Below are 13,038 nucleotides of genomic sequence, written 5' to 3'. Positions count from 1 at the left end.
AAATCATTCCTCCGCTATTCATTCTGTGTTGTTGCAAGACCTGAGAGTCATCACTCCATGGAGATGGAGGGTGTTGTACAGTATGTTTCCGATAATACTTATTTGAAAAGGTTGAGACAAAAGGGCCAATTTAAAATGTGTTCACCAACACCTTAGCTTCACGGTGTTGGGGCCCCGGGTTCAATTCTAGACCTGGGCCGCTGTCTGTGTGTGGTTTGTCTGCTCTGCTCGTATTCTCGTGGGTGTCACCCGGGAGCTCCGGTTTCCTCCCACAGTCCACATATATACTGGCAGGTTAACTCACTTACATGAAAATGGGCCCTGGTGTGAATGTGCCCGCGTCTTGTGTTTGTGTGTGTCTGTCCTGCGATGGACTGGCGTCCCGTCCAGCGTGTACCCTGCCTTGCGCACGTTGCTTGCCTGGATAGTCCGAAGTTGAATTGGAAGAAGCGGTTAGAAAATGAATGGGCGGAAGTACTAATATTGGGATTAGTCGACGTCAACTCTCGCTGGAACCAGTAAAACGTCCCCAGTCCCTATGCTTTAACCGGTGCTTAACCTCGCTGAGCAGCTCGGAGCCTGTCAAATGAGGAGCTGCTCTATGGGCGGTGGGGTTGTCGGAGAGCCATTTTACCTCTTCGTGCAGTCCAGGGGTTGTTGCCGATATCATAGACATAAACAAACAACAGCCGATTCCAAATTAAACAAAATACATCTCAAAACAAGAGTGGGGAAAAGCGAAATAGTTACAAAGTGTGTCCAAACACCATGCCAAGAGTAAACATCACAGTTTTTACTTTGTCATTCTACTCCTCGGCACGTAGGGGGTCAGCGACCTTATGCTGCGTCATTAAATACCTTTCCACTTGTGGAAAACATCATTCGAAAGCTCTAGAAACCTCTTCACTTCAAAGCAGTCTATTTACGCTGAGATACGGTGCAGCAATAGCCGGTTATCAGTTTACCCTTTGATACTGTATTAGACCCCCTCGGGGGGAAAAAAAACTTTTTTCGCACACATACGGTACTGCGCATTTTCAATCTAACCGCGGTCTCCAAATCTCCAAACACCTGCTCCTGGAGAGCAGTAATCCAGTTAATTTTAATAGGCTGCCTGACATATCTTGTTTCCAAACAATGGGAACACGAGTAAGAATTTGATTAATTGAGCAAACTGTTGAATTCAGAGGGCTTTGTTTATCGAGGGGTAAAGACTGCTCAGATAATTGGTCCCAAATGATCTTTAAAGAAATTATCTGCTTAGTGTATGACTCTGAAACTCTTCACGTCTTCTTAAATTGCTTCTTTAATTGTGACCTGTTAACACCTGCTGGATGGGGCTCTTCAGGGCCTGAGTTGGAGACCCACAATGTACAGGATAAGACATTTTGAGGTAAGAGTCCGTGCTACCCAGGCTCTTGCAGTTAAAGTAAGATATTGGTCTTACTGCTCATTGTTACCACTCATTGCCACAGTGGTCTCAGGAGTGATGAGGCTTTGCTGCTACAGAATCTTGAGGATGTGTCCTACATGTGTAACAGACGGGTTAGAGGAAGCCTGGACCTCTTGTAGTAGAACACTCTGTTCTGAAAAACAAACAGCCTTCACCGCAGCAACACATGAAGAGTTAAACATTACTCCACCTTATGCCTGTCCCTACTGAGCCAGCTTGTCTTCTTCTGTGAGGGTGTTTGGTTCCTGAGGGTAACTGATTCCTGGATGAAATACATAGGAGTCTCTGGAAACACAGCTGTGGTCTCTGGGAGCCCAGGGACATTGTGAATCTCTGTCTACCTCTGCCTGTAGATCTTCTAACAGGGGTCCAAAGAAGCTGAAAAGGTGCCAGTGACCTTGGTATCCTGTTGATGGTGCCTCTGGGGCTTAATCCAGCCTCCAAAAAACTCCTACCTGGATGGCTAAGACAACTAAGAGCCAATTGTAATTAAACGCTTAGACTATATACTGTAATCATGATGATGATGCTGCCTAAGAAATATCTGCCCACAAATGTATTATTTATCCAGTCGCCAGCACTTGAACTGTAAGTGCTACTGCAGCCATCAGAAATCCCATCTCAATACAATCAGTCAAGAACCGGTTACAGGAACCAGAAATTGGACCTCAAGACAACTAGTTGTTTTCATCCCTCAGAAAAATGCTATGTTGATACAAACAACTACTGTTTTCTTACTAGTGTTCATATATGCAGGTTTAGCTATGTTCTGTCAAATATGAACTGCTACCCAACTCTTGTTAAATGCAACATAAGCAAAGGTTAACGCCGGCAAATCTTGCTTTGTCTTTGGTGGATGTTCAGTGCATTACAGGAGGTCATACGTTATGTCACAGGGCAGCAACGTTTACATGAAACAAGTATTACGCAGTACATCTACAGGCGTCTATACCTTTCACAAACATCAGAACTGGTGACCTCGTTTCAGACACAGAATGCAGACTCCAAATGGAATAAAAACAGGCTTTCCTTATTTACCCTGTATGAATAAAGATAAAACTGCAACTTGTCTTCACTCTTAAGGAATACTTTTATTAAAAGTAGATGTGAATAAACCTATCATATTACAAGGGCCGAAGCTAGCAAATATTTCCACAAAAAATATCTAGTCCTGTCAGATGACAGATTATGCTACCTTTAAAGTCAAAGAGTCAGGACAGGAAGGGAAATCCAAAATAAAGTTGGAAAAACATCTATGTTTTAGAAATACATACTGTCTCTAACAAGAGCAACAAGAATTCTATTACCACATGCTTCAAAATACTGGAAATCTGAACACCCCTTTAATTAGGTGAACTGTAAATGGGTAAAAACAATGGAATTGCATGATGGGAAGGATGATGAGGATGTACAGACAGTCACACTGACCCATCAGCATCCAAAATGTGACTTTAGCAAAGGAGGTATTTTATTTGGCTGGGGACAATGTTTTTCCAAGGAAAGATAAAACTTTTTTACTCTTCTAGCGACATGTTAAGCTGCCATTTACTTGTGCTTTCTGTTAGGACAAGTCCTACTGGCAGCAGTGTCAAAGGCTCCCTGCTATCAACAGAAAATTCACCACAGGCTTGTGTGACTGCAGAGTACAAGCCTGCAGCCTGGAGCTCAAGAATTAGATCCAATTTTGTTCAATAGATGGTTTAAACAAACATTTAAGTCAATAAATGACATTAAAAAGCTTATGAATAACAGCACAACATACGATCTAGCCACTGGATGACAATGTAGTTTTGCTTTAAAGGGGCCCATTTTTAGAAACAGGTAAAAAGGACAATAACTTTAATATAGCTAAATAAGTTATTTATGTACATGAACCATAAATAAAAACCACACACCTAAATATATTTACAATGTACAACAACTGCAATTCAATGTTCCCTGAATCTAACTTCTTGACACTGTTGAAGGTTTTGGTGTCTTACAACATCCTAGAGACTGCTGTACAAAATATTCATAGAAAGCAAAAATATTTTTACTAATATCTGAGTAAAAAAAAATAAGAGTGGTGTACAGAAAAGTCCATTAACAAAAATAAACCAAATGTTAAATGCCAGTAACTCCTGGAAGTACTGTTTTTCTGTATTCCTATATTGAAGTTAGCTCCTGCGATATTATGGGGGAACAAACTGACATCATTCTGATTCATCAGAAAGGTTTTTCTTCCTCTTGTTGCTGGTTCTGTGACACCTGGTGCTCCTCTTCCTCTTGAATGGTACATAATCAGAGTCATTGATGTCCGTTTCAGAGGACTCGTTAGGGGAACTCAGAAAGCTCGTCCAAGAGTCTTGACTCCACAGAGCCTGAGCTCCATTTACCTTTGTATCTTGCTGTCTGTGAAGGGTTTGCTGAGGTTGTGTTTTGTGGTTAGCCCTTAGCCTAGTGCTTCTCCTCAGTGGAGAACCCCCTGGGAAAGCCTGACTACACTGAGACCGCACTTCCTCAGAGAACTTCCTGACTTTTCTGTGACTCTCCTCCTCCTCCTCCTCGGAGCTGGACATGTGTAAGGACTGGTCTGCAGTTGAAAACCCAAGCTTGTCCAGCTTCAGCTTAGTCAACAAGACGACGGGCTGCAGTCTGACGGGAGTCTGCCACAGTGATGCGTGACTCTCAACAGATGACCTTACCCCACTGTAGACCTGACCCTTCCTGAAACAGCCTTCCTCCTGCTTCCCATTCACCTTACTGCTGGAGATGAGGTTTGGAATGTCCCGTTTGACCCCATCCATACCACTGCACTGCTTCCATAACTGTGGATCCAGCTCTGGTGCTGTAGCAAATACCTCTGTACTGTTCAGCCTGAGCAAGGGGTGTTGGTTTTCTATAACCACCTGGTCTCCGGGATTGTTCGTCTTTGCTGTGCTTTCCTGTAGTTGGTTTGATTTTGTTCTCTTGCTACACACTTCCTCTTGCACGTTCCTGATGGACGCAGAACAGTCCTCAGCTGATAAAGATTCCTTAGTTTCAGTTTCCTTGGACGTCAATCTAAGATCGGTATATTCACACGCTTTATTTAACTGGCTCAGTTGCTGAGACTGTAAGGGATCTGGAGGAGACTGTGTCTCTTCCAACTCTTCGGAGGTGGAGTCCATCTGTAGAGCACAAAAAACCGGGGCTCCCTGGTTGGCAGGTAAGATACCTGTAGGAGATTGCGGACTCTGCAATTTTCTTGTTTCTGTCTCTCTTTGCTCAAAGACTGAGTCTTCCTCATCCCTGTCTTGTCCGACATTCACCAGAAAACAAGTTTTAAGATCCCCAAGGCAAATCAGCTCCACAGAATTACTGTTCTCACTGGTCATCGATGTAGTGTCTTGTTCTGGTTTGTTGGCTTTGTATGAAGTCCCATCACCACCCTTTTCAGTACAGTCTGGAGTCTCTTCAGTTTCATAAACTCCTGCCTCTTTGAAATCTAGCTCAAACCTCTCCAGTTTAAGAGGAGGTATGACTTCTGGTTCCATATTTGTTTCCGATGAAGATGCCTGGATTTTATCCTCCAGCACTCTCTGCTCCGGTGGAGTCGGATCCCCTGTTTTGGAGAGATCCCTGCAGGGCTCAAGATTAAACCTCTGACAGGTGCACTGATCCGGAGGCCCTGCTGTGTCTGGCTCTGACCTCTCAAGAGCTGGCTGTGCATCCTGGTCCTTGTCTGGGTTGGGCTGTGGGCCGAAGCTGAAATCTATCTCATTGCTGTTGTAGAACTGCTCCTGGTTCACTGCTTCCAATTCGATTTCAGCATTCCTATCATGGCCTGAAGTCGCGTTTCCCTCACAGAGAGCTGCTCTCAGATCTGGGTCCTGTTTGCTGCTGTGACTAGGAAAGGACTCTGAAGTGAAAAGAAAAACATTAATTAAATTAAACCTTAATATTCTAACTAGAACTGCAGGCAGGTTTGATCCAAACATACAGTATATGACCCTTCCATTATAATAAAGCCACTTATTCCTGGTAACCCAAAGCTTATCCTAGATGCACAGGTTGCAAGTGAACCTGAACAGGACAGCAGTGTATCGTGGGGCAAGCATGCACACTCATGAGATAGCATGTCTTTGGAAGGTTTGAGGAAACCAGTGTACACATTAACAGCAGATAAAACCAAAACCCAAATGAACAAGGGAAGAACATGCAAACCACATACAGAAGTCTCCCAAGTCCAGACTCAAATCTAGGATCAAAGAGCTGTGAGGAAGCAGTGCTTCATGCCACAATACTGAGGTCAAACACAGATTCTATATAAGAGCAGAATACTCTACAAATTCTTTCAGCTGACAAATCATCCGGTTTGCTGGTCCTGTGAAGAAGATTCGACAGGGTCCAAGTGGTGGTGTACTTTATTTCACATTTCTGTCCACAGGACTACACCAGCCTGGTCTGGAGTTAACTGCCTGACTCAGTGTTTGATGAAGAGTGGAGCAAAATCTTTACGATTATCAGAGACTTCCAGGCATGGAATCCTAAAACTCTTTACTTTGCAAGTACAGGAAACTGCCTACAAAGCAGCACTCCTCAGATGGTGTACATGCAAGGCAAAGTCATGCAATTCTGACTGCCAGAATGGGTCACGCATACCTACAGTGCCCTGTGAATGCATATGTAGTGAGACAGTGAAGTGAGAATTTCAATTTTTGCAGTAAACTCTAGCAATTCAGATTTACGATGAAAAGATTAATATGACACAAAGGTACGGAAAATACACATTTTAATTTCTGGGCATATATGCTTTAACATTTTAAACTTATACCACTTCTTGTGCTCCATCCACCCCATACAGCTAAAATAGCAATTCTGACCTCACTGTCCCAATGCTTATGGAGAGTAATGTACACAGTTACATTTCTGTAACCAGGACGACGAAATTCACATCCTTATCGTCGAGGGCTTTCTGTTGTACACCTACGGACCTTTGATCTATGTGTTTGACCAACGCTATTTTCTTTCCATTCCACATGAAGAATGCAAAAGGAGGAGGAGGTCAAGGAACTACGCAGTGCCAGATCCACCAGGCCTGTTTGACGGCCATGTCTGGCCCATGTACATGAAACATAAGTCCACACTGCGCAGCTTGCCATACAGGTGTGGGAATAAGCCTGAAACACCTCACGTGCAAGATCAAGGCTGGTCATGGAAGCTGTGAAACGGGCAGGGCACCTGGATCCTGGGCAGAGCTTGGCCGGGCTGTGCACTGCAGCAGCTGCTGTAGGACATGCGGGAGGCAGCGAGGCTCTGTGTCCAGGAGGTCTGCCAGCAAGCTCTCTCCCTCAGTCAGGCTGGAGGCACGGCCCTTCAAGGTCAGGAGCTATGGAGCAAAAAGAACCGGGCACATTCTAACATACTCCATCTCTGAAGCTATAGGAATATTTGTTCATATTTGCTCATGAGCTTTACTTAATTAATGGCACACAAAAACTGACATTTGCATGATTACATTTCTGGAATGTTTGCCACCAGATTAATTTGACACCCTCTTTTTACAAATAAGTGAATATTAGGATGTTTTAAAAGGTTAGATGTATCTTTTGGGATGCTCTATAACAAAAAACACAACAATAAGCTGTTGGACTGTATGTTCAATCAATTCACCGGGCTTGCAATTTTTCAGGCCCTGAAATGTAACTAATAGACCTTTGCAGAAGGAAAAAAAATGCTCTTTCTTGGGAATGTGATACAGAATAATTCCCCCCCATCAGTGATCATCAATTAACCAACTAGGTTTAGAGATCAGCTGGCATGAATACTGACAGATAGTGCTCCTCCTGGACCAGGGCTGTGTAGTGGTACAGACCTCCGAACGACAGGAGCTGGCAAATGTTAAAAAGACTGCGGCATTTGGCAAAAGCTACTGCAGAATACATGGGCCGCAGGCAGCCATGTCCAAGAGCTGATAAAAGCTGAAACAGCTAAGCACTGGAGGAAGGAGGAGTTAGGAGGGAAGCTGGCAACAGCTTTGTTTTTGCACAAACACCGCAGGTAGGACATGCAGAATACAATATATTTTGGCTGGTGTCTAGAACCATGCTTCCAACATTGCATGGAAACCACTGAGAGTGAACAGACTTCAGTCTCACTGCAGCATCCTCAGTGCGTGCAGGGAGTTGTTCCAGACAGCTGCTATCAGCAGGACGTCTTTTCCACGAGCACATAATGCAAAACAGCACTTCATGGTTATACTTGTTCACAATAAGTGGTAACTCCTATGTAATGCCTCTTGGGTATTTTGCAGATCAGACATGCTTCTAAACTAAAGAGATACGCTGCCCCCTGCTGCACTGTTTTGGTGGAGCAACTAAATTGTAGCAGACATATGATCTCCTGAATTCTACAGAAACGGGTAATAGCCCGTTATTAAACAAGGCTGTGATGAATGGGAGTCCTGTTAAGGGTGCAATCCCGTAATCCTGTATTCTTCCACATGCTTCTAGGATGGGCTCTGGATTTCTCCAGCCCTGACCAGGAATCAGCAGCTTTCTGATGGACAGATGTGATTTAAACCAGGGAATTGTAGAATCTGACATACTGTATTAACAGTCAAAGACCTAAGATTCATCTAAAAATAAACCTGCAGAAATATGACTATTAATGAAATAATATATATTTCACATTAGCTCCAAAACAGCAAATAAATGGTCTTTTACATCACAAAAATATAACAATTAACATGAGTCTTTCTCATAAAATACTTTGGATGACTTTGTATTAAGCATTTTCAAATTGAGAATCGGCATTTTCTCTCCCAGCAAACAGCTATGCAAGAGGTAGCGCAGAATGAAATGTACCTTATCGATCTTGGTCCAAGATAATCCACTTTCAAGCCTTTTGAGATATTCCCACAGTAACTTCTCTACAGCAGCTATGAACAGCTCGCCATACTCATCTTCCAGCTCTTCCTAAAACAAAGAGGTGACGTTCTCAGAATTCAAACATTTCCTCTGTGTACAAAACAAATGTTTCTACACACATACACATTTCATCCACCCTTTTTTAATCCGCCTTCTCCAGTACAGGGTCATGGGGGGGAACTGGTGCCTTTCCCAGCAAGCAACAGGTGCAAGGGCACACACAGACAATCACACAGTTAATCAATCAATTTGTCTTTGAACTGTGGCCGGAAACTGAAGCACCTGGAAAAAACCCACACAAAAATGGAGGGAACATACACACTCCACGCAGAAAGCACCCCAGGAATCGAACCCAGGGCTCCAGAGATGCAAGCCAGCTATGCTGAACGCTGCACCCCCATGGAGATCTTACAGTCCTTGGAGTTACATGTGGCCTGGTTACACCCTGCTTACCTCAATGTACCTCCTGCGATAGCCTTCATTGTGAATCATTCTCAGAACCAGCCTACGAAAGTGATGGTAGCACTGCTCTACTTTCTGAATATCTCTTCTTGTCTGAGAAGAAATAAAAAAATAAAAGGACACTGCCGTACCTACTACACTTGTGTACAACTCTGAACTGGGAAATGGAAAGTGCACAGAGATAGAAGAGTAAAGGGGAAACTTGAACCTGGGGATTACTGAAATAACATCCCTAGTTTAGGGTTTGCATTTGGTTTAATGTTATTATTATCATATCAGTTGGAGTTAACGTAGTGATTTGGTTGTAGTCTAAGAGGTTTAATCAAGTGTGTTGGAACAATCGTTCATGATTATCTTGCAATTCAGGCTGTTAACTTCACACTGATGAACTGCCATTGATGGGCACCATATTAACTGTACCCACAATATTGGTCTAAAAAGAAGAAGTGCAGATAAGACTACGTTTGCATTAAAACTGTTAATGAAGGCATAATAATGCTGGAAAAATACTGTTACTTTGCTTCTGATTTAAGGGGCAAGCTAACCCTTCCCTGGCGCTCACTGAAACAAAAAAACTTTCTAGTTCTGGGTTTGCTTTAGGTTAAATATCAAAATGACCAGAAGCAGTAACTTTTTAGGTGGTGTTGTAGTTGTGATATAAAGAGAACAACTGTGTTTTGAATAAAGTTTGGGATTTAGCTAAACTATGTACTTTAAATGTTATGTGGAGAAATTGATGAACACAATACTATCTGTAACTGCAATATTGATCTACAAAAAAGTGAAGATATGAATAAGGCATTGGTTAAGACCCTAATTAAAGCCATGGAAATCATGTGACATTGATGTTTCTGGATTTCTAATTTAATGGGAAAGCTGCCCCTAACCTGAGGCTCACTGAAACAAAAACCTTTCTAGATCAGAGTTTGCACTGAGATATCCCAAAGGTACTCACCGCTGCTCTCAAATGTCCTTGTCAAACTCTTCTTGTTCAAACATCTAAAACCAATCTAACCACTGCTAATGGGCGGAACGTCCTGGCGGGGACAGAGGGCTGCGGTGAACATACTCACAGAGTTATACTGCTGAGCTCCATTGACAGGGAAATACTCGTTCAGTTTTTTCAAGATCTTCAGGAGAGGCTGATTGCTCTCAAACATATGCAGCACAATCTTAGAAAGGAAACAGAGACACACGTGACATGGAAAGATGGAACAAACGATAAAGCCAACTATTTACACAAATAATCCTTCCTCCAGCCATAAATCCATCTTTTAAATGTCAAAAGAATTTCTTGAATTCTGCAGGAAACAGGTCTTGCTTTACTATTATTTAGCACATCGTGAGCCAAAGGCCTCTGTGTGTGCATCTGATCACTACTGTGATAGATCATGGCAGGGGCCTCATTGTAAATCATCTGTAACCAACAGGAAGGTTCTGCAACAAGTCTTCTTGCAAATAGGTTTTGGTCCAGCTACAACTCTCACCCTCAAGGCTCAACAGGTTGGTTTTGACTTATCCGTCACGTATTTTCTGATTTCACATAAGACATGCAGTCTGACTGGAGTTCTAACCCAGACTGCCTCTGAAGGTTTGTAAGGCTTGGAGTGAAAGACTGGCGGCTCAGTGAATGAGACTCCTCAAGGTCTGCTGGGAGATAAGGACTGAAGGATTGAAGCACAGCCAGGCCACTCTCTAGGTTGCTAAGTAACAGCACTTGGAATGCTCTGGGCAGAAACAGAGTTCATGGAGGACTTAAGGTGGCCTTGCAGAGGGAATCTGTTATTTTGGCCAGTTTATACTAGTTCCATCTCATTGAATTTCTTTTGCAAGAATCTCTAATTATTTATATATTATCATGCTGGTAAATGTACAAGTATTAAAGGTCTGCAAACATAACTAACGAAAACATTTGCAACAACATCTTTGTGAGCTTTGTATACAGTGTTATAACACTTTGTTTGAAAACACGGTGTGTCTGAGATCACTCTTTACACAACGTACAGGGGGAAGATGGACTCCCGGTGCTGTAATAACTCCAACTCTGCTGTCTCTGTGCGGCACCGTGCCTTCAACTCAATGGTCTAACTTACCTTGGCTTTCAGTCCGATGGAAATTTTGATGTAATGCCTGAAGTGAACCAGATGTGGAATTTGCTGGTAGATCAAATCCAGGAAGCCTATTATCCTGTCATAATGTAGTGTGTCTCTGTTCTTCATCACAGACCACAAGGCTGCTGCAGTAACACGGACAGAGAGAGTGCTGTCCATTGAAAGCTCTTCAACGTTCACCCCGGAGCAGCCTGGCAGAACTGAGAAATTAAAAAAATAAAACATGTATATACAGACAATAAACAACCCAGATCCTGATTGTGGTGACAATGGCCATGTTTTCAGCCTTCCTGACACTGCCCAACCCTGAAAACTTTGTACACATTGTACACATCATCTGAAATATGAAAAAACAAACCTGAATTTACCAAGGTCTTTATATCATAATTCTGTATTTCTTCTCCTATAGCCATTACGAGAGGCTACTAATTCATTGCAAAGCTCTGTATAATCTAGACTTGATCCCTGAAGTAGTGTACAGGGACTGACTGCATCCTTGATGGAACAACACTCCATCTCAGGGCAAGCACACACACACACCATAGTGTTTGAGATGCCAATGAATCTCGTCAGCATATCTTTGAAACTGGAGCAGGCAGAGAAACGTATGGCAAACATGCAAACTCCATACAGAATGTGCCAAAGGTCACGATCAAATGCAGGACGTGGGAGCTGTGAGAGTTACACAAACCTACAGTATGTTGCTACAATAACACCAAGCCACAAACTACCAACTACAACTGCGTCAGGAGAGGGGGGGTATCAGACTGTCCACATGGTCCTGAGGTGGCAAAGCACAGCATAGAGGTCCCTCTAGGCTACAGGTTCGTGAAAAAGACTCGACTTTTCCACTACACTGTATTCGACGAGTTTCAAGGCGGAAAACAAGCTTAACCACGTTTGGAGACTACGTGGAAAAGTGATGTGTACCTTGGTCCCTGTTGTTGGTTATACGTGTAGTTTGCGAAAATATACTGTCATGCTTCTGTTTTGGTCTAGGGATGAAGTTTACATGTTTTATATGATGATGGTGCAGGTAATAACACGTTTTGCGGAACAGATACAACACAAAATTATCACCAGTGACGCACCGAGACTTTTTTTTTAAAAGACTGGACGTTAACAAGCGGTGACAGAAATAAACGTTCCAGCAGAACAGGAACATCAATTACAAGTCAGGTCTACGTGGAAAAGAAAATTTCCTTTAAAATTAGTCGTTGTTTTGTCTCGAAGGCATAGACATAATGATGGTTAACTTGCAGCTGAGCTTAAAACAGTTCTATGAAATTTCTGAATGATCAATTATCGTTAAATTGCAATATATTAAAGCACCAACATATTTCGGTAAAAAAAAACCAATGCAATAAGACGCAATCTTCAATAAAGCTATTTCAATTAAAATATTTAGAATCATTCGTAATAAATCATTTCATATTTTTATCAACATTTAAAATAACCTACACTTTGCACACAAGTGCACCCTGCTGTAATAAAACAAAAAAGAAGTATTAGCAAAAAGTCATTATTGTACCTTTAACGACATCTAGTAGCTTGTGTGCACAAACATACTCCAAGATCCAACTGTTTAGATCGGGGACGAGCTGGGCGCATCTTTGTTCTGCAATCCCGGGGCCGGTGGCAGTTGAAAATCCCACTTCAGTGCTGGAAACCACTGACATGTTCAGGCAACACACTTTCCTTTCGGAAGACCCAGCTCACATGGTGTGGATCATATGACTACGTTTTGAGAAATCAGTCGTTTCCGTCAGACATGATGAGAGAGTGAAAATCGAGGCTAATTTATTCCCAACATAGCCCACAGCCCCCGAGTAAACAAATATAATGTGTCCTGTAAATGTTATTTGTACAGTAAAGCAGTTAAAGATAATAAATCTTTAAATACTCATATTTTCAAAATAAGTATATTTGATATTTGTAAAGCGCATGTCATGGGTGGTAGGAACTATACAAGAGGAACTAAAGTTCAGTGTCTCTGTTTCCCCTTAGTGACTATAGTAGTGGTGCGCATTAGTTGGTGGTTTGTGTATCGATATATGTGCGTTTAGGCAGCTTTATTGAGTTTTAAAAAATGTTTCTCAAGGCAGACCCGCATTTGTCCTTC

At 42.5% G+C, this 13,038-nt stretch overlaps 1 protein-coding gene across 1 annotated transcript; it reads right to left on the bottom strand.

The window, feature by feature from the left end:
* Positions 1–2,528: 2,528 nt before the first annotated feature.
* Positions 2,529–12,615, bottom strand: LOC148817041 (uncharacterized). The gene is made up of 7 exons (XM_088938513.1): positions 12,448–12,615; positions 10,899–11,116; positions 9,879–9,977; positions 8,797–8,898; positions 8,281–8,391; positions 6,656–6,803; positions 2,529–5,333 (listed from the first exon to the last, which is right to left on the bottom strand). Exons 1-7 carry the CDS (start codon positions 12,593–12,595, stop codon positions 3,646–3,648), a joined length of 2,514 nt encoding a protein of 837 aa, XP_088794639.1. The 5' UTR covers positions 12,596–12,615; the 3' UTR covers positions 2,529–3,645.
* Between the last annotated feature and the right edge of the window lie 423 nt (positions 12,616–13,038).

The sequence above is a fragment of the Atractosteus spatula genome, chromosome 21, assembly GCF_055471065.1.
Source record: "Atractosteus spatula isolate fAtrSpa1 chromosome 21, fAtrSpa1.hap1, whole genome shotgun sequence".
Classification (NCBI taxonomy): domain Eukaryota; kingdom Metazoa; phylum Chordata; class Actinopteri; order Semionotiformes; family Lepisosteidae; genus Atractosteus; species Atractosteus spatula.
Note: the sequence above shows the minus strand (reverse complement) of the source record. Positions and strands in the feature narration are given on the sequence as shown.

What these genes read in the sequence shown, in the direction of transcription:
- LOC148817041 (XM_088938513.1), bottom strand. Translation starts at nt 12,595, where the DNA reads ATGTCAGTGGTTTCCAGCACTGAAGTGGGATTTTCAACTGCCACCGGC. An exon ending in GCTACTAGATGTCGTTAAAG is followed by an intron (nt 11,117 to 12,447) that starts GTACAATAATGA and finishes TTAATTTCTCAG; the next exon opens with TTCTGCCAGGCTGCTCCGGG. An exon ending in AAGCTCTGCCCAGGATCCAG is followed by an intron (nt 5,334 to 6,655) that starts GTGCCCTGCCCG and finishes TTTTCACTTCAG; the next exon opens with AGTCCTTTCCTAGTCACAGC.